This window comes from Crocodylus porosus, unplaced genomic scaffold (genome assembly GCF_001723895.1).
Source record: "Crocodylus porosus isolate Cpor-Errol unplaced genomic scaffold, CroPor_comp1, whole genome shotgun sequence".
NCBI lineage: Eukaryota > Metazoa > Chordata > Crocodylia > Crocodylidae > Crocodylus > Crocodylus porosus.
Genome location: NW_017728923.1, coordinates 6,945,893 through 6,972,284, shown reverse-complemented (window position 1 = coordinate 6,972,284; position 26,392 = coordinate 6,945,893). Strand labels below are relative to the sequence as shown.

The 26,392-nt window shown below is 47.1% G+C and overlaps 1 protein-coding gene across 2 annotated transcripts in view; it reads left to right on the top strand.

The window, feature by feature from the left end:
• The window catches only part of NAA60 (N(alpha)-acetyltransferase 60, NatF catalytic subunit), a 38,103-nt gene extending 12,344 nt beyond the window's left edge, over nucleotides 1–25,759 (top strand). Inside the window, exons 2-7 of one of the 2 annotated variants that reach the window (XM_019540045.1) lie at nucleotides 12,059–12,174; nucleotides 14,935–15,064; nucleotides 16,214–16,310; nucleotides 19,056–19,290; nucleotides 20,469–20,655; nucleotides 21,189–25,759. In XM_019540045.1, the coding sequence (XP_019395590.1) occupies nucleotides 12,065–12,174; nucleotides 14,935–15,064; nucleotides 16,214–16,310; nucleotides 19,056–19,290; nucleotides 20,469–20,625 (729 nt within the window). In that variant the 5' untranslated portion in view covers nucleotides 12,059–12,064 and the 3' untranslated portion in view covers nucleotides 20,626–20,655; nucleotides 21,189–25,759. Of the gene's footprint in view, nucleotides 1–12,058; nucleotides 12,179–14,934; nucleotides 15,065–16,213; nucleotides 16,311–19,055; nucleotides 19,291–20,468; nucleotides 20,656–21,188 lie in introns of those variants that run through there. The other variant, XM_019540047.1, reaches the window with a different exon arrangement.
• The last annotated feature ends 633 nt before the right edge of the window (nucleotides 25,760–26,392 follow it).

Genomic DNA, 26,392 nt, shown 5'->3' with positions numbered 1-26,392 from the left:
TCTTATTTGGTCTACCCCCCCAGGGAGGCGCATGCCCCACCCCCCTGGTACCACTGAGGCCTCTACCCAGATGGAGCCCATGGCTCCAGGCTCTACCCAGGCAGAGCCCCTGGCTCTTGGCTGTGGGGGCTGCCTGGCACAAATGCAGGCATGTGGGTTCAGGAACAAGAACACCTCCCCTTGTGGGGTGTGCTCCACAGTAGAGTCCCTGGAATGCCAGATAGGGGAGCTCCAGGCTGTGGTTCAGAGGCTGCGTGCCATCAGGAATGGCGAAGAGGAGACCGATGCCTGCCAAAAGGCTCTTCATCTAAAGATTGAGGAGGGAAGAGCAAGGAAGGCTAGCAGGATGAGGGTGTACAAGAGGAGCCCCTGTAAAGTCCAGGTGGGGGTTACTTGGACAGAGGTAGCCCCTGGCCCCAAAGCATCCTGTACCAGGGTCACCACCCCCCTGACGCTTTAAAACTGATATGAACCCCTTGCAACATCAGCAGAGTTGCTGGCTCCAGCACTTGAGGAAGGAAGGTGACTAGCAACCACACCTAAGAAGAGGTGCAGAGTGGTTGTTGTGGGAGACTCCCTCTGGAGGGGGACAAAGGGTACGATCTGCCACCCCAGCCCCTTAGCCCATGAGATTTGCTGTTTCCCAGGGGCCCATATCCAGGATGCAGCCAAGAGGATCCCAAAACTTACCTAGCCCTCCGACCTCTACCCCATGCTCCTCATCCATGTGGGCACAAATGACACGGCTCGGAGCAATCCCGGGCAGATCATAGGTGACTACGGGGCTCTGGGGGCTGGGCTTAGACAGTTGGGGGCACAAGTGGTTTTCTCCTCAATCCTCCCCATTACAGGCCACAGGCATAGGAGGATGAGATGTATTGAAGAGGTAAACAGAAAACTGTGGCATTGGTGCCACTATGAAGGCTTCGGCTTCTTCAATCACAGTCCACACCTCAGGCAGAGAGGCAGCATTCTGCTGGGAAGAGACGGCTTCTGCCTTACCCAAACAAGAAAAAAGCTGTTTTCAACCAGATTGGCTGACCTGCTCAACAGAACTAAGATCACTGGGCAACGGGTGGACATGCATCAGAACAAGCCCAGGAAGAGTCAAACACATAATCAGTAGGTCAGGAAATACAATCAAACTTACTCCTATCCCAGCCTAAACAATAAGAAATATGATCTCATAGGGATAACAGAGAGCTGGTGGGACTCCACCTATGACTGGAGTACGAATATAAATGGCTATACCTTGTACAGGAGGGATCGTGCTGGGAGTAAGGGTGGGAATGTAGCTCTCTGTGTCAAGGAGCAGTACATTTCCCTGCTAGCTGACATAGGCACCCAAGGAGGGTGACTTGAAGCCCTCTGGGTTAGAACACAAGGAGAATGTGGTGAAGGGGATATTACTGTAGGAGTCTGTTACAGACCTCCTAACCAGGAGGAAGTGCTTGACCATGAATTCTCTAGGGAACTAACAGAGGCTGCATGCTCTCAGTGCACAGTTATCATGAGTGATTTCAGCCACCCTGACATCTCATGGGAGGAGCATTCAGCCAAATCTGATCAGTTGAGTAGCTTTTTCACTTGTATTGACAAGCTCTATCTGACTCAGGAAGTCCATGGGCTGACAGGAGGCGAGGCGCTGCTAGATCTGGTTCTGGCCAAAGCGGATAATCTAGTGAGCGACCTGAGGATTGAACAGAAGCTCAGTTACAGTGATCACGAGTTGATCACCTTCTTTATCCATTGCAAAGCTGATAAATCAGTCAGCAATGCAGAAATTCTCAACTTTAGGAAAGCTGACTTTCACAAGTTCTGGAGGCTGGTTGTCAAGGTCCTGAAAGATCACAATCTGACAGCAAAGGGAGTCCAAGATGAGTGGTCAGTTCTTAAGGATGCAATCCTAAAAACACAAAGGAAGTTCATTTTGGCCTGCAGGAAAGGTAGTAAAAGGGCTGGGAAACCCCCTTGGCCAAATAGCAGACTCATGGACCTCCTCAGTCTTAAAAGAGAAGCCTGTAAGGAAGACAGGAAATACCTCTAAGGAGGATTATGCATCACTGGCCTGCATCTTTAGGGAATGGACCAAAAAAGCCAAGGCTGATACTAAGCTAAAGCTAGCTATGGGAATCAAGGACAATTTAAAAAGTCCTTCTTCAGATACCTAGGAAATTGAAAGGAAAATAAGGTCAACATTGGACCCCTGCTGAATCGAATGGGGCAGCTGACACCTGACACGCAGGAAAAAGCTTAATCTCCTCAATGATTACTTTGCATCAGTTTTCCACCAGCCAAGGGGATCACTCTGCCTGATGGGACACAGGGCTACAAGGTTACGGGTGACCATATGCCTACATTTGTTGAAGACTTTGTGAGGGAACACCTTGAGAGACTGGACATCCATAAGTCGCCAGGCCCTGATGGAATGGACCCAAGAGTGCCAAAAGAGTTGGTTGACATCATAGCTCAACCATTGGCGCAAATATTTGAGAACTCATGGCACTCAGGAGAGGTTCCTGAAGACTGAAAGAAGGCCAGCGTGGTGCCTATCTTCAAGAAAGGAAGGAAGGAACATCCAGAAAACTACAGGCCAATTAGTTTGACTAATCCCTGGGAAGATCTTGGAAAAAATTATCGAAGAATCCATCAACCACAGGCTGACAGAAGGTGCCATTCTGGGAGACAGCCAACGTGGCTTTGTTACAGGTAGGCTGTGTCTGACCAACCTCATCTCCTTCTATGACCAGGTGACTCATCACCTGGATTGGGGGGAGAGGTTGATGCCATTTACTTGAATTTCAAAAAAGCCTTTGACTTGGTCTCCCATGACGTCCTCATGGCAAAACTGGGGAACTGTGGCCTCAACAGCCTTATGGTTCGATGGCTGGGAAACTGGCTCTGATTGGACCTGGAGAGTGATGGTCAGTGGAACCAAGTCAGCATGGTGTGTGGTGATCAGTGACATCCCTCAGGGTGCAGTACTTGGACCAGTACTCTAATATATTGAACAATCTGGATTCATGCATCAGAAGTGGGCTGGCTAAGTTTGTGGATGACATCAAACTGTGGGGAAGCAAGCATGGTTACACTGACGGATAGGCTGGGGATTCGGGCTGACCAGGATAGGCTCGCAAGATGGGCAGATATAAATCTGATGACCTTCAACACAGAGAAATGCAAGGTGCTGCACCTTGGGATAAAGAACCCACACCATACCTATAGGTTTGGCAGTGCTTCACTGGCACTGTGTTCAAAAGAGACTTGGGGGTCATGGTTGACCACAAGATGAATGAGTCACCAATGCAATGCCACAGCCCACAAAGCAAATAAAACCATGGCTTGCATCTACCAGTGTATCTCAAACAAGACCCAAGATGTCATACTCCCGCTTTATTCAGCCTTGGTGAAGCCGCAGCTGGAGTACTGCATCCCGTTCTGGGCTCCACAGTTTTAAAAAGATGTGGAGAAGCTTGAGAGAGTCTAGCAGTGAGCCACGTGCATGATCAGAGGTCAAGAGAGCAGGCCATATGAGAGGCTGAGAGACAGGGGACTCTTCACTTTGAAAAGTGTAGGCTCGGGGGATTTGGTGGTAGCCTATAAGTATATCAGGGGTGTACATCAGGATCTGGGAGAATGTCTTTCCCTGGTGTGCCCTGGTGAACAGACAAAGTCACAAACCTGCTGGAAGACCGTTTTAGACTGGACATAAGGAAGAACTTGTTTACCATCTGAGTCTCCAGAGTCTGGAATGGAGTCCCCCAGAAGTGGTTGCAAGCACCTGCTCTGGACACATTCAAGAAATGTTTGAATGGTTATTATGCTGGGGTCATCTGACCCCCGCTGACTTCCTGCTTTTTGGGCAGAGGGCTGGACCAGATGATCTTGCGAGGTCCCTTCCAGCCTTAATGTCTATAAAATCTTCTGCTTGTTTTCAATGTTTTTTTTAATTTTGCCTCCTACATATTCTTGTACCATGGAAATACTCTTTTCTGTCCCTATTCACTGCTCTGCATCATGTTCAGTAGTAGTAGTACTCTGTGTCAGACTTCAGTCTCTATCAAGTGTTAATTTATTTGCGGGCCAGACATTGAACAGTTCAGTGGCTCCCTTCATAGCTTTCTTAAAGTGAAGATTAACAAAGCTTCTGTGTTCTGCGTTTTCAAAGGAAATTGTATCCCGGTATTATTGAAAATCCCATATTTTTTCCATATAAAGAACGGGCAAATTTTTACTCTCTTTACTTTGTAAAAAATATCTCTAGATTGGGGTGCTTAACCTCTGGCCCACCAGCCAAGTATGACCTGCAGAGCCTTGGAATCCAGCCTGCAGGGCTCCCTTCAAGTCAGGGAATTTGGTGGCCGTGCAGCAGTGGTAGTTAACATTGCCATCCCTCCCCACTGCCAAAATCCCAAGCCCCGTGCAGTGAGTCAGAGCAAAACCATGACCCTCCCTCAGCATGGCCAGATCGGCGCCAGGCCACACCGCCTCCCTCTGTGCAGCTGGGGTGGGGTATAGCTCAGCCCCCTTTTCCCCATGTGGCTGAGCTATGCCCTGCAACGCTGTGCCAAACCTCTTTCTCTGCCTAGCCAGATTAGGGCTGGGCTGTGCCTCTTTCTTTTCCAGAGCTGAGCCACACCTCCCCCCATGGGGTTCAGTTCATGCCAGGCCACACCTCTTCCTCCACAGGGCTTGTTTGGGGCCAAACCATGCTTCCTTCCCCCATGGTGCTTGACTGGAGAGCTAGATCAGGGCTGGGTCATACCCCTTCCCCGCACCCACTAGGTCAGGTTGGAGATGAGCCAAGCCTCCTTTCCCCACAAGTCTGGATTGGGGATGGGCTGCTCTCCTACCTCCTTCTGGATGGAGCCCCGCCACATGTGCCCTGGGCACTGGGTTGGGTCTACTGGCTAGATTCAGTCCCTGGGGCATTGCCCATCTGGCTCCGTGGACAAAAAGGTTGATCACCACTGCTCTAGATGGTTTAAAAAACTGTCTTACTGCAATCACAAATGCCAAAATCCATTTCAGAAACAGAACTCCTTTAAGGCAGCAGATTTAAAAAAAAACAAACTAAAAAACTACTTTGTAGTTCTTCTGTTTAAAAAAAATAAATTGCATATCATAGAAGATGAGTCAGAAGAGACCTTGTAGATCTTCAAGTCCGAGCCCCTGCCTGGGCAGGAGGACAAAAAAAAAAGCTGGGCTCAGATGACCCCAGCCAGGTGAACATCAAGCCTCCTCTTAAAGATCCCCCGGGTAGGAGCCAGCACCACTTCGCTTGGAAGTTGGTTCCAGATCCTAGCCGCCCTGACTGCAAATGTTATTCATGCAGGAAGGGCCCAACCAGCTGACATTCCAGCCTACTCCCTTTTAAGTGCTGAAGGTACTGAGCAGTCTGAGGAGAAGACCACAGTCACTGAGAAACCTCTCCACCTCTCCAACCTGGGGCTCGGTCCATTAGACCATAACAGCCCCAGCAGTATCATCAAGAAGGATGGGGTATATTTGAGATGTTCATGGGCAAAAGTGCTTGGGAAAACTGGAGTTGTAATACATGTTGCTGGAAGAGTGCCAGGGTCCTATGTTGGGGATGTAGCTTGTTCCTATTAGCAGGAGTAACTGTATCCCTTTCCCAGAGTTCTTGCTGTATTCCAAAGACCAAGTGTCTGGGGAAATTTCTGGTCTAGCAGAGTCCCGGTGTAGGGCTACATAATCTGCATTCAGGGAAGTGTTGAATTAAAAAATCTTGTTATTTTGTGCCTGTAACAAGTTTTGTGTATGGTGTGTGTGCATATCCCAATTTCTCCTAAATTGTCCTTGGGGACCTTCAGAGTTCACACAGTCTGAAGGAATGATTGTTCCCAGCTCTGTGGAAAAATGGTTGGAACAGAATGTGCTGTGTGTGTTGCTAAGGCAGATCAAGCTGAAATCATGACTTAACTTTAGAGAAACGATGTGCACGCTTTGAATGGTACACCCCATCCTTTTGAGGAATAGAGTTTAAATCTGTTACATCTCAACCTACTAGAACCCAAACATGATGGAGGCCCAGTAAACTAGGTAGAGCCTCCTTTTCCTTTTTTGGTTCTGGCTTGATACTTTAGGTTGCACTATGCTCACATTTTTAAGCTTCCTTTGGTATCCACAAAAGCTAGAAATTTAACGTAATGAAAGCAAAGGTTTTCAAAATCAAATGAAAGTGGGAGTTGTTTTTAAGAAAATAGATATTGTGAAGCTAGTGCTCCTGCAAAATTGTCAGCTTCTCTTGCAGCCATAAAATTAAGGGCTGTGTCCTGTGTGAATTACACTTGTTTGGTCTCACTTCTGTCTACCACTGCTCAGACTGCCAACAAGTGCTGATGATAATCCCCAAAACTCAGTGGATAGTTAGATTCTCACTTAGTCCAGCAGGGCCAGTAAGAGCAAAGTGCAGCAGACAGTAAAGCCGTAGGTCTCTGATTTGGGGACTCGTAGATGTTGATCAGGTCAATGTAAGGAAAGCAAACTAGAGCAGTCATTTTGATTTGCAGATCCCTAAAAAATATCTTGAATGGAGTTATGGACCCCATTGGAAATTTTGAATGGAGGTGTAGACCCCTTTGAATTGTAAGTGTGGGTATTCATATACTTTTGATTGATCATAGTCATCTTTCATGGACCCCTTAGACATATTCTACAGACCTCACCCGCCCAGGGGTCCATGGACCACAGGTAGAAAACCACTGGACTAAAGCATCCATTGATCTCTCCTGGCCTTAAGTCCTGTAAATCCCAAATCTGGTCTCTCCTATGATTCTTGCTCTGGATCAGTACTTTCACCTGTCCAGGGTACCATTCTGTTTTGTTTGTCTTCTACTGTAAGATGCCTTGAGCCTTTGTTGGAAAGGATGACATATAACTAAACAAACAAAGAAATAAATGAAATGTTATTAACTTACTATATGAGTTGGTTTGATTCAGTACAAAGGAGTTAATAGCATGGTGTTTGCTGGAAATAAAACATGCTGAAGTATCCATGATGCATGATCTTTGGGTATACTGACTTAATCTCACTTGATACTTAACTCCCAGCATTTTAAAGGTGGCATCCTTTTCTTTTGAAACTTACCCTGGAATAACACCTGTACCAGTTGTAGTGGCAAAGCCATGAAACATCTGGCTTTCTCTGCAAGTCAGAAGCTTCTTGCCTTAGTGCTCTGTCTGGAGACACTCAGTGCTCAAGTGTCTGCAGTGTGTCTTGTGTCTGTATCAGCAAGCAAGCCATAGGGCTGTAAGGGCCAAACCTGCAACATTTCTGATCGACGCCACCTTTCCACTCCATGCTGTCCTGAGGGCAAGTACAGTCTGTTTGAATTGCTAGAACAAAACTAGAGAACGTATGGCTGTAGTTGCTTGACTGCTTTCCATTAGTTAATGTTTTTTGCTAACCCTGGGATTGTGTGCTTGTTGCCTATAAACTGCATCAGGTGAATCTCTCTAGATTAGTGGATGTCAGCCTTTTAAATTCATGCCACCCTCTAACTTGTCTGAATTTGGTGGCTGACCAGGTTGGTTGAGAACCACTGTAAAGTCTCTGCTTTCTTATTTCCAGGCTGCCACTACTAGATTGAATTGCCCCACATGCCTCTTTCCAGAAGGATGTGTGGGGCCTGCAGTAGGTTTTGCTCCCTACCCCTCACTTCCCCCATTACCTGGCAGTTTGTAAATAGGAGATGCAGGTTTTACAGAAGCCAAACAGTGGCTGTGCCCTACACTTAAAGGCTGTCGCCAGTTGACCCATCTGCAGCACCACATACCACACATTCAGGTGTTTTCCATGCTGCTGTCTTGCAGTGCAGAGGTTTTTTTGACCTCTGGATCTCTGCACAGAAAAAAACTGGAGTGGTGTACACAGGGACAGCATGCATCCCTCAAAACTAGAGCCTGGCTGGCAAGAGCCATGCTCCAGCTGCTGGCCAGACTCTAAGCTGCAGAAGCAAAGCAGCTGCAGCTTCCTAGCCCCCAGGACCCCAAGTAAGGCAGCTGGGGCCAGCAGGTGTGCTGGCCCCAGCGTCCCTTACCGCACCTAGGGTAACCTGCCGTGCATGGCATGGATGGTTGTACCCGGGGAACCAAACATCTGCACTCATCTGGATATAGCCAAAGAGTCTCCCTGGGGCTGCTGCCTGTACTTCCAGTTCACAAACTACCAGCCTGTAGAGGAGTAGAGCAGGGAAGGGAGGGGAGCAAAACCCATTGAGGCAGGAGTGCCTGCTGCTCCTGTTGCAGCTGCTTCACTGTCCAGCTCTGTGCATCTCTCTTGGAAATAGGTATGTGGGACAGTTTCACCTGGCTGGTGCTGCCATCACAGGATCCTTAAAAGGGTCTTGTAGCAACCCAGTTGAAAACTGCTGCTCTAGTCTAGATCATTATGCCCTTCTCTTCTGGCGTTGTGGGTGTTCTCTGCCCTTTCTAGTTATATGTCCAGATCATTTTTGACTTTGCTCCAAAAAATGGGGGAACTGCCTAGTTCTTGAGTTTAAATGACTCCTGAAAATCCTGTTTCCTAAGGCGGCCTAACTAAATTGAAAATGCCGTTGCTTGAAGGCCTGAGGGATGCTTATGACTGTAACAGTTCTACTTATCACTTACTGTCTGAGAGCTTTTTTGAGTTTTGTGGGGGGAGGTGTAGAGGAAACAAATTATAGAAACTGGAGCAGAGAAGATGGAAAAAGGCAGGGACCTTTTTCAAACTGTGGGATGGAAAAACCCAGCGCCAGTCCAAAGTGAACCAGGTGGCTTCAGCAGCATATCAGTGGCGAGAGGCTCTTTTTAAAAAAAAAAAAAAAAAAATGGATAGACAGGACAAATTCTCTACAAGAGACAAAAGGTGACCAATAATTGCTGGAGTATACAAGCTGTTGTCTGGCTGTGTCAAACAGCAAAGAAACCAACAGCAAGCATTTAATTTGACACCCGTTCCTCACAGAAGTTCCCATGAATATCAGTGCATTTGTCCAGGGGTTGGTATCATATGTCCTGCGGGGAAGAGCCAGCCCATGGAGAGACTGGATCCAGCCCTCAGAGCTGGAGGGCTCTATAAAGAATATTTGTCCCTTCTGGAGTGTATGATGAAGCTCCGCTCTTTTCTTTGTGCACAGGGAAGTAATTATTTGTTTTGCCGCTTACTGGCCGCCCTTTTCCTCCCTTTATTTTTAAATAAGCTTTGTGATAACGTAGTAGAAAATTTCTCATTGTATATTTGTGTGATCCCACAGATTCTGTGGTGATGACAGTGAAGGAAGAGAAGTTGAGATTTTTTTTTTGTACTCCCTGCTGTGCTTTAAATCCAGACTGAGGTGAAGTGTTGGTACAGAAAGACCAGAAGCAGAGTTAATTGATCTCATTCTACTGTATGTCCCTGAATAAAGTTAAAAAGTAAATAGCATGTACTTCCCTTACCTTGTTTGTTTAAATTTAAGGAAAAAACAGGCACTGAAAACTGTTGACACACTAATTTTAGCACACTCTGCATGATATGCCGTGGTTGTCCACTCATCTACTTCAACACAGTTTAACTCTCTTTCACTGAGATCATTGCAGCACCTCCAGTTTCACTGTCACTCACTATCTGTAACTTACTAGTTCAATTTCAGGATCAAATTGAGGCAAATCTGATTCAGAACCAAAGATGTGGGGTGGAAAATTTTGTGTGGAAAAATAAAGCACTAGAAAATTTTCTGCCCCACATCTCTCACCAGGGGACCTACCTGGCTTCCCTAGCATCTAGTAGCTCTTTCTGTCCCTGATGTAGTGCTTGCTCTGGGCAGCCGGGGGAGGGGGAGCATGCAGTTGGGTGGGAGTGCGGAGTGTAGCCCCAGGGGAGCCCACGCCCAGGGGAGCAGCAGGAGCACAGATCAGGTGGGAAGGGTGTGGGGTGTAAGGAAGGGTTGAGGGGGGTGGCCCCCCATGGTGCACAGCCCTTGCCACCACCTGTGGCAGCAGCAGACAGCGGGCTCTTGAGGTGCTCATGGGCCACGCAGGAACAGCCGCCTGGTGGCGTACTGCTCCAACCAGTTCTGGAAGCTGCGTATGGTGGCAAGGAGCAGAGTCAGGCTGGCTTGTCTCTATTGCGCAGGGCTCCCCAGAGCTCATGTGCAACTACTGGCACTCGTGTACCAGCAGGGGGAAGCCCTGCATGATGGAGCTAGCTACCTTCCCTGCTCCCTGTCACTCTGTAGGTCCTGGGACCCTGCCAGAAATAGAGGGGATCCCTGCCCCTGCTTCTTGGCAGAGTCCTAGCAGCTGCACATGGTGGCAGGGAGCAGGACCAGGCCGCTGGCTCCATCGCACTGGGCTTCCCCAGTGGCTTGCAAGTCCTGGGAGCTGCACATGTGCCATGGGGAACCCTGTACAATAGAGGCGGGTTGGCCTGGCTCTGCTCTTTGCTGCCACATGTAGTTCCTGGAACTGGCTGGAGCCGTGTGCCACCAGGCAGCAGTGCCTGCATGAACCACGAGCACCCTGAAGGCCTTGCTACCTGCTATGCGCCACAGGAGAGGGAATCTGTGGGGGAGTCCTCACCCCACACACGCACACCCTGTCCCCACAACCCCGCCACATATACACACACGCACACAGCTCCCAACCACACCACACACACAATATACAAAAGTAAGACTTTATTTTTGAACTATACACAGTACGCAAGCACAAATCATGACAAAAATATTTTTTGAAATTAAATTTAAAAATGTTATAGTAAGTGTTTGACTTTTGGTATACAACTTTTTTTTTCTGGTTCCTTGTCCCCCCGTCCCCATTCCCGGCTTGGATGTGTATCTCTAGTGCACTATTATGGCCTTGAAAATAATTGGTATTCTTGCTGCTTTGCATATAGTAACCTCAGTCTGAGTTGCCTTTTTATGTAGTGTCTTGGATATATGTGGTGGTTCACCAGATGTAGTGTTCCAGATGTGCAAGTGTGAGCACTGCCTGCTAGGCCTGTACAAAGCAGCAAGTATTTGATTTGGATTTGGCCAATTTGGCTGGACGGTGATTCCATTCAGTGATTCGAATCGCTGTCTCCCGATTCAATTTGGCTTCGGAGATTTGACTGCCAACTCCAACTGAATCTCCTCTGAATCGAATAGGCACTTAAAAGCCATGCAGGGACTTGTGGCAGAGCCCCCCTGCAGGGCAGCGGGTGGCAGTAGGGTTTGCCCCCCCCCCCGGCTTAGCACCCACACAGCAGCAGTGTGGCTTGGCAGGGCCCCGTGCACTGTCTTGGAGCTGGGGCGGCTCCAGCAGTCACCCAGAGCCCGGCAGCACTCAGCCCCAACAGCCCCGGCTTCCAGACAGTGCGCAGCATCTTGCCGAGCCACATTGCGCCCATTCAATGTGACAGCTGCCTCACGGGTGCTGTGGGGGGAGGGGGGCCTTGCTGCCCCATGCTGTGCGGGGGGGGCTCTGCCACGAGCCCACAGAGACCCCAGTCACTGCTGCTTCAGCCGGTGAGTGTGGGGTTTATTTTTATTTTTTTTTCTTAAGTGCCCAGCTGCTGGGGCTGGGTGGGGCAGCCATGGGGGGGGCTGGGTGAGCCATCAGGGGTCTGCCCATGATCCCCTCCCCCCTCCTTCAGGCCTCCCCCCTACCCCACAATTACCAGCACAGAGCCCGGGTCCAGCTTCCAATTCAATCTGGACTTTTTAATGGGTCTCCCGATTTGATTCAGATTTGAAGATTTGACTCCCAAATCAAGCCGAATCTCCTCCAAATCAAATTGGCTACTGAAGCTTCACACATCCTACTGCCTGCAGTCCAGGTTCCTGGTGTAAGGATGGGAATTAGCGCTGTGTGAACCATGTACCGAGCCATGCTTGTACCAGCACTGATACTGTACAAGTTACATTTACTACATTTGTTTCAGCTCTGAAAGTTCATGTTTGCCTGGGAGAACTTACTTGAAAGCAGATATTCTCCCAGCTCCATCTTGCCTTTGTCGCAGATTCTTTTCAGTGGCTGAGAAGAGTTAAGCATTTGGTTGTGTCCTTAATATGCTTCTCTTGCCTTGTAGGTGTGAATGACAGAGGAGGTGCCCCCGACTGCACTTACTGACATAAATCTGCGTCTTCTCTGCCACGATGACATAGACACAGTGAAACAGCTCTGCGTTGACTGGTTCCCAATTGAGTAGGTAACAGTCCTGGGAGGTGGCAGGGGAGGGGGTGTGTTTTGTAAACAAGAGCTGTGAATTTGACCTTTGTGAAAATACAGAGCCAAGAACAAGTGCAGCAGATGATGTAACAGTTAAAGGCTATTCTATCCAAATCCTGGGCCCCTGGCAGATGTTACACTTAAGACACCAGTAAGCAGAATTTAAGATGACCCCCCCAGTAATTACATTTTCCATATGTAGAATCTATAAAGTTATCGTAATTTTCCATGTATAGAATCTAATTGTGGGGGGGGAGGGTACCTTAAATTTGTCCCTCTCCCCACCACTGCAGTGGGGAAAGTAGCAGTGGCAGGTGCAGCTCATTCCCCCACAGCCTCTGCCCCCTTCCTGTTCCCCCCCCACCCCAGCCTCTACCCTTTCCCCCTTACTGCTTGCTATCAGACATGCATGGCTCCGGCTCCAGCCTCATTCTCTCTTGGACATGGGGTACATGCAAGCTCCAGCTCTTGCCCAGCCATGTACCAGCACCCAACAGCAGGGAGGGAGCAGAGGCTTCAGTGGAGACCCGAGGCTGCTGCAGCTCTGACTCTGGCTCCAACCCAGCTCCCCCCTCCCCCTCCCCTTCCCCTTGTACTCCAAATCCAAGACAAGGTGATTTCCTCCCCATGTTGAATATGGCGGTGGGGGGACAGCAGCACGGATGGACCTTGTGTTGGATTTGAATAAATACAATAATTATGTCTTTAGTAGTGGGGCCATGTGTTCATGTAGTTAATGGTACAATAAAAACAGGGAACAAGCCACAGAGTTATTACAGAAAATGTGTAATAACTTTTGTGGTTGGTTCCTATCACATCTTAAATTGAATGTGTGGCCAGTACCACCAATCAACTGATCAGTGCTCCCAGCCTCAGGAGCACTGATCAGCTGACTGACACTCTAAGCTGGCCACACCAGGCACTTGGCTTCCTAACTGCCGATTCTAGGTGAGCTCAGGATCATGATCCTGGGCTCTGCCTGCACTGGGAATAGGGCATGATTTGAATCTGGTCTCTAATCCCACAGTTGTGCCTCTTGCTATGCATGTGTAGCATGGACGGCAGCATGTGTACTGAGGTGGTGGATCAGATCTCAGTAGGTCCCTTTATTGAACATCTGCCAGGGGCCCTGATTGCTGTGTAAGGACTTTGTGTAGATACAGGAGTTCACTGCTGAGTTAAGGGATGCTGCCTTTTGATCCCACTGCATGCCTGCCTCCTTTGGCCCCCAGCATCTACTGAAAATGGAGTGGATAGATGTATGCAACCTGCTTTCCTTTGTTGACGTAATATTTTTGTGGTGGTTTTGCACAGGGTCTGTCTCTCCTGGTATTACTTCTAGTCAGCACCTGGGCCCGAGGAGGTGCTTGAGATGTATGGTTATGAACAATGAAACAGACATGTAGAGCACTAGACCTGAATATGGTTCTTTACCCAGGTGAACTGTGGAAAGAGATTCACAAGCCAAGATCTTGAAAACATTGCATAGTTTCTAAATCTAGAAATCTGGAGAAATCTAAATTTGGACATCTCTGAATTTAGAAATCACTAGAATCTGGAAACTTAAAATGCAAAGTATCAGGACTGTTCATTTAATTCTTGTTGACATCTTGTACTGTTAAAATCCTGTACAGGTCTTTCCTGACACCATTGTGTGTTTGGCAGTTTACTAAAATCTGAGGTAAAGAGGTTCATGTTCCAGCATCAAGTTCAGTGACTGGTCCAGTGCTAATTTCTAGTTTCTTCTGTAGCTGTCACTCTGAAGGACTTCCTGGAGGACCCTGTCAAGGTGTCAGTCTAATATTCAGTGAAGCCAACCCATTGCTCCAGGAATCAGCTGATAAAAAGGACTAACTTCTGTGCCTTAAACCTGACCATAGGAGTAAATACAGAGTTTTTCAGAAAAGAAAACCATTGCTATTTGCAAAATGTAGAGCTAGTGTATTAAATGGCATAGCTCTTTGAAACAGGCTTTGAGTGATCTCTAAACAGAACATCTTGTTATTAAAATTACTTTTAACACTTGTCCAAAATACTTCCATGCTCACACTTCCATCCCTGTTTTAACAGAAGCAATGCCATGTCTCTTATAGATTTACAGACTGGCTTTCCGGTAATTAAAGTAGAAAGAAATTTAGTTTCTCCATTTATGTGTGCAGTTTGAGACCCCCTGTAGTTAGCACAGATAAATCAATTTGAGAAATGTGTTTGTCAGGTCTTATCCCAGGATGGAGCCTGGCTAGAAAGTGAGGCAAACTGCACAAAGTCTTCAAGAGGTGCAGAGGTTTAAAATTATACAAACCTTTCCCATCTGAAATACATGTTTTTCTTCAAGTCCTCACAACACCTGTTGAGATGTAGGATAAGAAAAGTATTAGAAGCTGTTTTTAGTTGTTTCTAATGTGGCAAAAAAGTAACAATTGTTTGGGTTGAGGGTCTGTTGTCAGGTATTTGTGTTAAATTTTGTCACCATCAACAAGGGAATTCTGATGTTTATGGGTTACTCATTTATGTTTAGGCTAGCTTGGGTATCCACCTGTGACTGACCTTTGTGAAAGGGTGCCACCTGCTATATTTCCAATCAGCCAGCAACAGCTCAACATTTATTGCCTGTCCTGATTGAAATGTTACTGTAACTCAAATTCTGAGGAAAGTCTGACTGACTTCAGGATCATGGCTGAATTTGAAATGCTGTGTTCTCAAGGATTCGTGAGTAATGTTGGCTTTTCTTCTCAGGTATCCTGACTCATGGTATCGGGACATCACTTCCAACAAGAAGTTCTTTTCCCTTGCAGCCACTTACAGAGGTGCCATTGTGGGAATGATAGTAGCTGAGATAAAGAGCAGAACGAAAGTGCATAAAGAGGTAGGCAGATTATGCTCCCAGGATATGATATGTCTCATGTTTGTGCCCTGCCGGCCTCCCAGTGATTACATGCACTGGGATCCATCTCTTCAGTTTTCCTGAGCAGTCCTGACCTTATCAAAAGAATGTCATGGGCAGCAACTTTTCTACATGAAAAGAAAGCTTATTGTGAAAGAGAGAAAAAGTAGGACATGTTTAAATTCAGGCTTCCCCTGCTTGGAGTGGGAGAACAATGAATGGGTTCTTAATCCATTAGTGGTGTACAGATATTGACCAGCAGCACTTTTCTGCAGACCACTGAATTCTGTGTTTGTGCAGACAGGCATGATGCATTACAAACTGCTTCATTTATTCATATTTTGCTTTTTCTCAAATGCACTTTAGCTGTGATTACACATTTCTTTGTTCCTGAGAGAGCAAAAGAATCTGAGGAGCAGATGTACGTATAGCAGCACTGCTTCTGCCAGGCATCATTTGGCCTGACAGGTGCTTTCCCTTTATTGAGGCAGTTCTTGGTATCCATATGGAATCAGTGTGCCGTTGTGTATTGCTAGCTTGTTTACTAAGCTTCGTTTGGTGACACTTGTGAAATGTCACTGAAATCTGTAGACTTGTACAGGTCCTGCTGAGTTCACAGTTTGGCCTGTAGAACATCACATGGCGGCTGGTGATGTGTGAGAAGGAAAACTGCTGGGGAAAAGTGTGTAATTGCTGGCAAACTGCTGACTTCTGATAGGGACACTTAAACATGGAACTCCATGCTGTGATTTTTAAACTTGTCTCTTTCAGTAAGCAACTATATGTTAAATACATTGAGTTAATATATGTATTCTCTTTAAAATATTAAAGAAACTGTTGGGATTTTTTTCCTACCATAGAGACTGGAAGAAAAAGTTAAAGCAGCGTAACTCTCCCCCACGTACAGGGTCCCATTCTAACCTCTGCAAGCAACTAAATACTTTGTCTTTTTCTTCCATTTAGGAGCCTGTGGGTTCATTTGTTTGTTTTTTTAATTCTCCTTTCTAGCAGTTCTGCAACGATGGCAGGACAAAAAGAATTCTTCTGCTACTTGCTTTGTTTAGCTGATGTTCAGTGCTGTACAGAGATTTCACATTGTGCTGTTTTAATATCTGTCATGTCTTTACTCAGGATGGAGATATCCTAGCTTCCAATTTTCCTGTTGATACTCAAGTCGCTTACATTTTAAGTCTAGGAGTGGTGAAAGAATTTAGAAAACATGGAATAGGTAAGACTATGCAAAATAACTTTTTCTGTTCCCAAGTCCTGATCAGTTATCTAGATTGTTTGTTTGCCTCTTGTGATGTACGTTTAAGTCTGGCTGTATGGGTACAGGCAAAAGGATTAGATGTCTTGAGTCTTCTCTTTTGAGACAGGCTTGCTCTATAAGGGGAATGAAGTTTGCCGTGTGTCGCATTCTTCTGAATAAAGACCGACTGAGAGGACTTGGCATCTGGGGCCATTCACTGGCATCCAAAACAAGAAGGTGGAGCTCTCATCCACTAGGAACAAAATTAGTTGATCATGCTGTACAAACCTTCCTGTAACTGTTTCTCTTGCTTGGAGGCCTGGGAGAGCTGCCATGGACTGAATGCAGTTGGAGATGGAACTCAACTGGCTTCTCCAGGTCAGGGTTGAGTCCACTGCAAAGGACCAGATACAGGCTGCAGCTCTCAAGGAGCTAAATCTGTAGCCCCCCAGAGGCTGCAGATGTTGCACCTTCTCCAGCTTTCAATAAAAATCCTTAAAAAGAGACCAAGGCGGTTGGGATAAAGAACAGTATGAATCCAATTACATCTAGCATGTAGATGCACTAGTCAGCTGTTGTCCCAGCTACGGCCCAGCAGTTGTTGTTGCTGTGGGAAAATCCTACAGCAAAATAGTCTTGCCCTTTTCAGTGTTGCAGGGGTATACTATATGTTTCATGAGCAGACAAAATGTTCTTTTAGTGTGCAGCAGGTACCATCCATATATCCTTAGGTGTCCGGTGCATGGGAATAACATTCTGTTCAAACACTGTCAGCTAAAACAGCATGTCACAACCAAAAAGTGGGTCACAAAAATATTTCAAAGGGTTGCAAGCTGCAGCAGGGCAGAGGGATGGTGGGAAGGCAGCTGCCCCTTCCAGCAGGGAAAAGGGGCAGGGGAGAGCTGTGTGGCTAGGCTGACAGCACTGAGGCTGGTGCCTGTGCTCATGGGGGTGGGATAGCTGGGAAATGCTGCTGGGGGGGCCATAACCAGGTTGCCTGGTGCAGCACAGCAGCTCCAGCCTGGGGTGGGGGGGGAGCGGGGCAGGGGTGTGCCACAGACCTCTCCTCCTCCTTTCTCCAGTCCATGCCAGGGCCAGACTCGCTCCTCTACCACCCACATGAGCCAGAGCCACTGCACTGCAGCCCAAGTGGGATGGGAGCATCTGGGAGGGGCATGGAGCTGTGGGTTAGGAGTGAGGGACACCAGCATAGCCCGAGGGGGGCAGGAAACTGGGGCTGGGCACCAGCAGGGCCAGGGGGGTATGGGTTGGGACAGGCCATGGATCTTTGCACAGATGAGTTCTGGTAGGAAAAAGGTTAAGAACCTAGGTTACGAGCTAGAATACTGTGCTGTGTGTGTCCACACAAAGCCCACACAAAGATATTGTACAGCTGGGACCATATCAGACCCAGCATCATTTATTTGGCCTATTCAGTAGGTGGATTTATAATTGTAGGAATAAAGGAGTGCTCAGGGGAAAACATTTGCATTTAGGGAAATGCAAACCCAAATCAACACGATAGGCCTTCAAAATGACCAAGAGGAAGAAGACTAGACTTGGTTCATATGCAAGTGAAGTGTTGGGATGAAATCTTTTTAATACAACTGGAAAATTCTTATTCCAAGAATGGATCCCCCTTTAGTTTTTTCTGAATGTCAGGTTTGAGGTCTCTGACTTACCTTCAGATAACCTGACAAACAAGTGCACCTTTCTGGAGTTTCTCTCCTGAGGTCAGTATATTCTATGCATGCATTAAATCTGGACAGCATTTTGTGACACTATTGGAATTCCACCGACTCCGTAAGTGTTCAGAATCTCATAGCCGTAACAGAACAATACAAGGGAACAATCTACAATTACATAACTGCTGCTGTTGTCTTTCGGGGGGAATGAAGTTTTGAGAGCTCTCAAAAGTTTTTTCCATTTCCACTCTAAATCTAAGCCTTTCACAGGGGAGGCTTTTTTAGTTCCAGGTATTTTGCAGTTAAGTAGTATTTGAGCACTAATGCTCTGATTTTTTTTCCTCCCTGAAGCAGTTCTAGTTATGTGCTCTCCCTTACCCAGAAAGAAACTAGATTTATTTGGGGGACAAAATTGTGCATTATGAATTTAATTGACTAATTTCCCAGAGTAGGTATGAAAATACAGTATTGCTCAGTTGCATTTTAAGAATAGAGAAGAATATGCAGCTTCTATGTTTAAATATTCCCCTACATTGACCTAAATCAGGGCGGTTTTGGGTTACCAATAACACATTCCATTCTTGTAAAATGATCATCCCAGATACAGAGTGGGAGCTGTGCATGGGAACTGTATCCCAGTACTCAGTTCTGGGACTGATACAGGTGCTGCCTTCAAGAGAATTCGGTGATGTAATGCCTCAAATGGTACCTAGCTACACCGTAGCAGATCACTGCTTAGCTTGCAGTGGTCTGTTGCTGGCAAATTTATGGGCACCCCAAGTACATACATGTAGGACCTGTCCCACCATGCATCCACAGCACTGTTACCCACTGTGCAGACTCCCACCAAAACCAAATGGCAGTAATGAGGAAGGAGCTGTCTTTAACCCAGCTCAAGCCATGTCCTGCTGAACATTCTAAAAAGCATCTACAGTGGCTAGTTGTGCTGGTGCAGAGGCCAGTGCTCAGGGTAGCGCTCCAAGCTATCAGTAGGAGGGCTGCTGCCATGTGTGTAAAGCTGCTTTCCCTTTTTTGACAGGTTCCCTCTTACTTGAAAGCTTGAAGGATCATATATCAACAACTGCACAAGACCACTGCAAAGCCATCTACTTACATGTCCTCACCACCAACAACACGGCAATAAACTTCTATGAAAACAGAGACTTTAAACAGCACCACTATCTGCCCTATTATTATTCCATAAGAGGGGTCCTCAAAGATGGCTTCACTTATGTTCTGTACATCAATGGCGGACATCCTCCTTGGACAATCTTATATCCTTTACCTGAGTTTGCTTAGGTGTGGGGCAGGATGCACCTAATTGAATGTGTTGGGTTAAAAAAAATTATCTGGCAAACCAGGCCTTTGTGCAGCTGGTGACCAGTGTCAGTTTAGATCCAGGCTTTGTCATACTGAAAGATTGCTGAGGACTCTTATTACTGCCCTGTTTGAGTCTAACTTCTCTCAAAGCTCTTTTAGGTCATTTCAGTGGAACAGTGGGCCTACGAATTTATAACTGGGCTTGAAACTTTGGTGAATGTGACTTGCTTAGCTTGAGCCAAGCACAATGGGAATGGGTCTTCTACAGCGTTTCCTTAGTATGCCCCTGCTGTCTAACCTTGTAGCCTGTCCCAGGCCTGGGGTCCCCACATGGCTGAATCAATCCTGACCTATGGCGCCACCTGTTGACCCAGTCCTTGCTTCAACTTGAACAGAGGCCACCCTGCTGAGTGGCAGTTTTGACCCTAACAGATGCAAGTTTGAGGCCAGGTACCTTTGAAACACTTCTACTTTGCACATAACTGAAACATGAAACCAAGTCTCAGAAATGAATGTTAATGAGCTAACCTTCTGCCAAGACGGGAAGACGCACAAACTACAAACAGTGTCCTTTTCTGTGTAGATCAGAAACAAGTTAGCTCTTGCAAGTCGTACAGAATGGAGAAACCCCACCAGAATGGAGTAGTGTAGTAGGTAGGTTCAAGAACCAGCTGGAAGCAAGCAGCTCAGTGAGTTTTTATCATATATAATGGCCAGGTGAGTACAAAATAGCAAACTACATCATAAGATATGATTTTAGATCAGTCAGTGAGTAGAGCTGCTTAAAGAAGTTCCATCTCCCAAGTTAGAGCTCTAATATCTCGGTGTCTCTGCTGTCATGGATCATAGTGCCAATAGGTGAACTACTGGGCCCTAAAGAAGGATACCCAGTGGCTATTCAGCTAAATCATTCCATGTGCAGCTGGTAGAGAACACCTACAAGCAGCCTTGTTTCTTTCACTGCAAAGTGAACCCTGCTACTTTAGAAAGTGAGCATTAGTTAAATACGAGAGGCAGCTAACTAGGCTCGCTGTTTAGTGCTAACTTCCTACAAGCTGGTATTGCTATCGTGTTCTAAATTATTCTTTAGTTTTCAGTCTAAACATCCCTGTTGTCCTTAACTGGGGCCCACTGACTACCTACAGCACATTGGATCAACGCTAGCTAACTTGAGCCCATGTTCAATTCCTCAGAGGATATACCGACAAGCCCAGAGCCTTCTTTGCAGCCTTCTACCATGGTCTGGCATTTCTGCAAAGAGTGGCATTGAATACAGCCGGACAATGTGACCTGCACAGAATGTATTCAGAAAACATGAGGTAGGCAATGGGGTGGGAGGAGCATACCATCTCTCCTTACTGCTTTGGACTGCCTCAAGCCAAGGTCAAAACAACCGCATTCCAGTGCCAGAGTAGGTAAAACCCTGCTGTAATGGGCTATAACAACACAGGCTCCAGCTCAGCCTGCAGTTTGGTGCCTTGCAAAGAGCTGCTATACAGGCTGCAGTCTGGGATTCCCCAGTGTTGTATGCTGATAAGCAGTTAACAGCCTAGTCCAGCCTCTTATCACTGACTGTGCTCAGCAGCAAAACATCTGCTTACTTCATTCTGAGGAGGATCAGGGCATGAACCTGGTGTAACTCACGTGAGCCCAGAACAGTAGTAACTGTTCCCTGAACTCCCTCCTGAGTTGGTAATTAGTAAAACATTATCCATTTGCTGCCCACTGAATGAAACATGTCTCCCTTGGACTCTGCTCCTCATGGCACTGGCTCTGTCTGGCTTTGGTGCTTAACATGGAAATAATGGATTTCCCATGATTACCCAGTGGCTGTTCTCATGTCTTTTGATAGGATCATTCTTCCCTTCATCTTCTGAACCATCCTGCTCTGCACTGATTCCAGTGATGTTGGCTTCCAGTTGTCAGCCCTAGCCCCTTGGAGTTGACCCCTTGCTCCTTGGATTGACCCAAGATCTGGCAGACCTTGTACTTGACTTGCCGTAGTCCTGATTTCTCATCAACTTGACCCAAAGCCTCCAGAAGCACTGCACAGATTGACAGTCACTCGTCCTGTCAGACATCCTTGTGCTCCAAGCAGGGGCCTTTGTTATCACAGGTCTGTGCGTGCGTTTCACTTCCACTGCTACTCCCCGTGCCTTTGGCCACTTAAATAGGTGCATGTAGCTGCATATGCAGTGCAGTCATCTGCTTTGCTAACCCATAGATACTGAAGGGAATGTGCCATGAAGCTAATTGGCAGACACCAACCAGCCACATTAGAGTCCATGGAACACTTAGGGGCCAATGCCAGGGGTGGAGGTGGGGCAGCCACATCCTCATTCCTGAAGGTGGGTGGGGAATGGGTGCATTCCTTTGGAGCTGTCCTTGCTCATCCTGTTACTGAGTCTGTGTGGATGCTAGGAACAGCTTCTGTCCAATCACAGGAAGAAAATTGCTGCTGAGATGCCCAGGGAGAGTGTGAGCAACAGCTCCCCCACCTCACCTTAGGATTTCAACAGCAGCATCTGGTTCAGGCTGCACTGAAGTAGAAGGCTGGGAGTGAAATCGCTGTTTCATAGTGAAATATAAATATATAAATTACAGTATATAGATCAGCCTGCCTGTATCGGAGCTAGAACTTGACCAGGCATGGGTTTGGGTGTGCAGACCCACTGCTGCAGCCAGAGTCCTGGAGAAACAGGTGTGAGGCCCCCTCTTCCCCCTTGCACAGCATCTCCCCTTGAGATGTGGGGTAACCTCAGCAGGATGTTTAGGAACAAGATTTGTGCAAAGATCACTGCAACTTTTCTTTGCTACTGAAGAAAACTAGCTGCAGCTCCTTTGTAGAGTTTCAGCCCAGGGGAAGCCAGGAGGAAGTGTGTCACTGGGCAGCTTTATTGCCTCTTGGCAGGAGTCTGGTATCCCAAATTCTGTTATGGACTCTTCTCCTCCTCCCCTCTTCCCTGTGCCCCCATCTACCCTGTTGTTGTGTGGCTATATCAATGCAGTGAAATATTTGATCTTTCCAGGATACCTCTCTCCTCATGGGCTCACAAGGCCCTGGTCCTACTTGCTTATTGCATTAGCTTTTAAAAATGGGTCCTAAGTCCATAAAAGAGGAGTGTGTGTTTCTTAGGATGACATTGGAATAGTTCTACCTGCTCCTTACCTCTGCTAATGGGAGTACTTGGAACTGAGCAAAGCGCACATGTTGGTGAATGCCTAGCCCCCTTCCACCTGCTGTACTGAGCCCATTCTTCCCCCTCACAGGGCTTGGACTCACTTTGCTAAGCCCCACAGAGCCATTTTGAAACTGGGACTTCAGCTGACAGAGGAGGCTCTGTACAAAATGGTGTGTAGTATTCTGCTGCTAGCAGACAGCCCTGTGCTAAAGCATGAGCCCAGACAGTAGGGTTGGGGGCAGAATCACAGCTCAGTATATTAAACCAGTCCCTAGATAAATGTCCCTATGGAGACAGAAAGTGTCGGGGTTTTGCAGGCCAGACTTGACCTCCTAAAGTAACTTCAGTTTAGTGAAAGACAAAGCCCTCCAGGTAGCATTGAAATGCATGCAAACACCTAGTACAGGATAACTCAACCTCCAAGTTTTATCAGGACAGCTAATCCCCAAGTGAAATGGGAATAGCTTCTTTCCCTGCTGCTGGCATTGCCAGTCTCTTAAGTAGTGGGCAGCCTTGGCTACGGAACCTCCTTAAACAAAAAGCTGAAGGCACCCATTTTTAATGCAGGTTTTGCTTCATAGCATCATCTCAAACTGTGAGGAGCCAACTGCAGGAAATGCTTAAATCAGGCTCTGCCCGAGATGCTGGTACCCATCTCTTTATGGGCAGCAGAAAGAACCTCTGCTGGAAGACACTCCTCCTTTTCCAGCTCACCTTGGCACTTGTAGCTCCTTCTGTCCTGTTGCAGGAACAAGTCTAGTTTCAGGACAGATGTGCTTGTTTCTGAATTAAAGCATGCAAAGTAATAGCTGGGCTTTCCTTGTCTAGATCAGGGAACAGCTACTGTTGGGCTGGTCTAAACAGAGGAGCATGGTCCCTAGTGCAGCTTTGCAGTGCAGACATGGTAAATCTGCAAATGGGGATCTTTCCTGCAATGCAGAGGTTGCAGAATAAGAGACTGAAATGAGTCAGGGACAGTCAACATGAAGGGCCTTGAGGGTAACTTATGTCTCATTCAGAATAGAGAGGAAATGAGAGCCCCCACCTGAGATGACTGTGACCACTCACAAGAGCTAGCACTGGAGAGCTTGGGGTCAGTCTGGCTTGCCACTGGCAATGAGGAGGAGGGAGATGTGGGCAGTTCCAGTCAGCTGAACAGTGCTCTGAGGCAGCCAGTTTTCACTTGCTCAGACTGTGAATCAGCATTCCTTCCTCTGCAGCTCTGCTTCCTTTGGGGGAATCCCTTGCTTCTAAACTCAGGTGTGTTGACTAGGGTGCTTCCAGTTTTGGGTGTAAAGTTGTTTCCCGAGGGAGGAGTTGGATTTGCAACATGTGCTCCCTTGAAGGGTCAGCAAGCCCTAAAGCAGAATCTCTGGTTTGACCTTCTTATTTTAACCAACGTACTGTTTCCTTTCATCTCCCTGATCCAGATGTAAATGATACTCTCTGCCGCTGATGCCCTTGTGCTTAGTGGAGTGAACAAGGGTCATAGGAGTCCAGAACTACTTCCCCATCAGAGTAACCAGGGCATTGGCAAACCCTTGGGTATTATTTGGGCAGTGCAGTTCGTCCTTTTTGTTGTGTTTGTGGGGGCTGAGCTGCATAAGTCTACATTACGTAGAGTTTGATAGCAGGTGGACCCATGGATATCATACAGAGAGGTGTTCTCTGTGTCCCATGGCCCAGTGGAGTATTGGACTCTAAGAAAGAAGAATCCCAGGCTGTGGAAAATTGGCTGTAATCTGGCCAGCACATCTCTCCAGAATGCAGAGAAGCTGCAAGTCCTTCTGAACTTAAGGCAAGGGGCCTGGACTCTGTTTGCAGGATTTGTTCAGTTTGTTTTTTTATAGTCAAGAGCAACTGCAATGCTACCATACTTGTGGACTGGGAGATTTTTTACTACTTCTGCTGGAACCCAAGTAGAATTTCTTAAAAACTATTGTCAGGAGGAAGAGGCAACCTGGTCATCTTAGCATGGATGGGTTTTTCTTTGGGTAGCAGTTGCCTTGCAGAACTCTCCATACTTAACCTCTCAGTTTCTCCCCCATCATGCACTTGTCCCAGTGCTGCATTTTAACAGGGGGCTCTCAATGAAGTGCAGGACCAGCTCTCTCTCGCACAGGAAAAACTTGGGAAGTGAAAAGGGGAGGATCAGTCTGTTGGAACTGCAGTAACACATGCAGATGCAGGACAAATTCTCCTAAAGTAGGCACTAGGTACAGTAAGATCACCAGCATTCTTCAGGCAGGGCCTGCTATCAAAGCACTCTGAGGTTCTGGGTCTGATTGGACCGAGCTCCCCATTCCTGACTTTGCAAAAAGTCTTTGCTCTTTGCTAGTCATTGTGCATTGGCTAGTTTCAGTCTCCTCCCTATTTAATTGCTAGTAACCTAGATCCCCTGGTTGGAAAAGCACTTTCCCTCTGGGCTGGTGAGAACCCTGCTGGAATCTTTCCTAAAATGTTGGTTCCAATTAGGTCTCAGTCAGCAGGCTCTTCCCAGGTGGGGCAGATGATATGGAAGAATTTACCAATTTAAAGGGGTCCAAGTAAAGCTGCGTTGAGGCTCCTAATCATGAAGCCAGTCCTAGGGACAGTTCTTTAACCCCACCTCCCTACCCAAGCAGACCGAGTCCAATGCTTAGTTTTTGTTCTCCATCATGTATTCTGCACTGCAGCATAGTGACTGGTGTGGTGTTCATTGAGGACAGTGAATGATCCCTGAGCCAGGATCTCCAGTTGGCTACATCCCTCACTTCCTTGAAGGCTCGAGGATGTGCAGCCAGTCACAGCAGCACCTGTTGTGTTGGTTCCTTCTTCTCTGACTTTTTCTTTAAATGCATTTTTACTTCATCTTGAGGATTTTGTAAACACTAAGGACCCTTTCTTGTGCACCAGGGTTTTCTTTGGCACTTTATTGTCTCTCTGAATAGCTGTACAATAACTGATCTCCATTTTTACGTTTGCCTGGGTTGGAAGTGTTACAACCGTTTTGTATCCTCTCTGTTGCACGTACTAACCTTAAATGCTACTGAAGTGGAGCAAGCCCAGAGACCAGCAACTTGTCCTAGCTTCAGTACACCTATAAACTCTGTCCTCATTTGGAAGGCTTGTCAGCCACACACAGCATCAGCCTGCATCATGTCCCCACTGTACCCTGTTATTTATTGAAGAGTATCTTGCTGCCACTATTGGCCTGTCTCTCTAAATGTCTTCAATTAAAAAGATTCTTTTTCTTTTGTGATTCTCTTGTTTTAGCTAGACTTTGACTGCGGCTAGTGCCTGCAGAAAGCTGCCTACCACAAGCAGCATTACACCTTGTGCTCCCTCAGTGGGGAGATGGTCATTCTCCTTGGGGGTGGGACATATTGACCATCTGCCTAAACATGATTGACAGTTCTGGCCCTGGTAAGGAGAATGCTGAGGGCCACTGCTGCAAAGCCTTTCCTTTAGGAAAGTGGTTGGTGAAAGTCTTGGCCATCTCTTCAGAGATGATTGAAGGAACCTGCATTACCTTCCCTAGATATTTGCTGTGCACCCTGCATAGCAGACCTTGGTGCTCCTGCCTGGGCTGCCTTCTGGTCTCTGCACCATTCTGGCACTAGATCTCAAAGATTGACGGGGTGCACCCATGTGTTATTGCTGCTGCTCCAAGCTCAGCCTCAAGCACTCCATTCTAGCTACTGTTTTATGCCTTTTTCTGTTACAGGTAGAAGAGAAACTGCTAGTCCCTAAAGGGCTTGTGCAGGGGCCATTACTCATCCCTCATGGTGATAGGCACTGTGTTAGCTACCTGGAATGCAATCGCTTGTATTCTGTTCTCTGCTCCCCTTCACAAAAGCAACTGTGCCACTCCCACTAGAGCTGAGCCAACCTT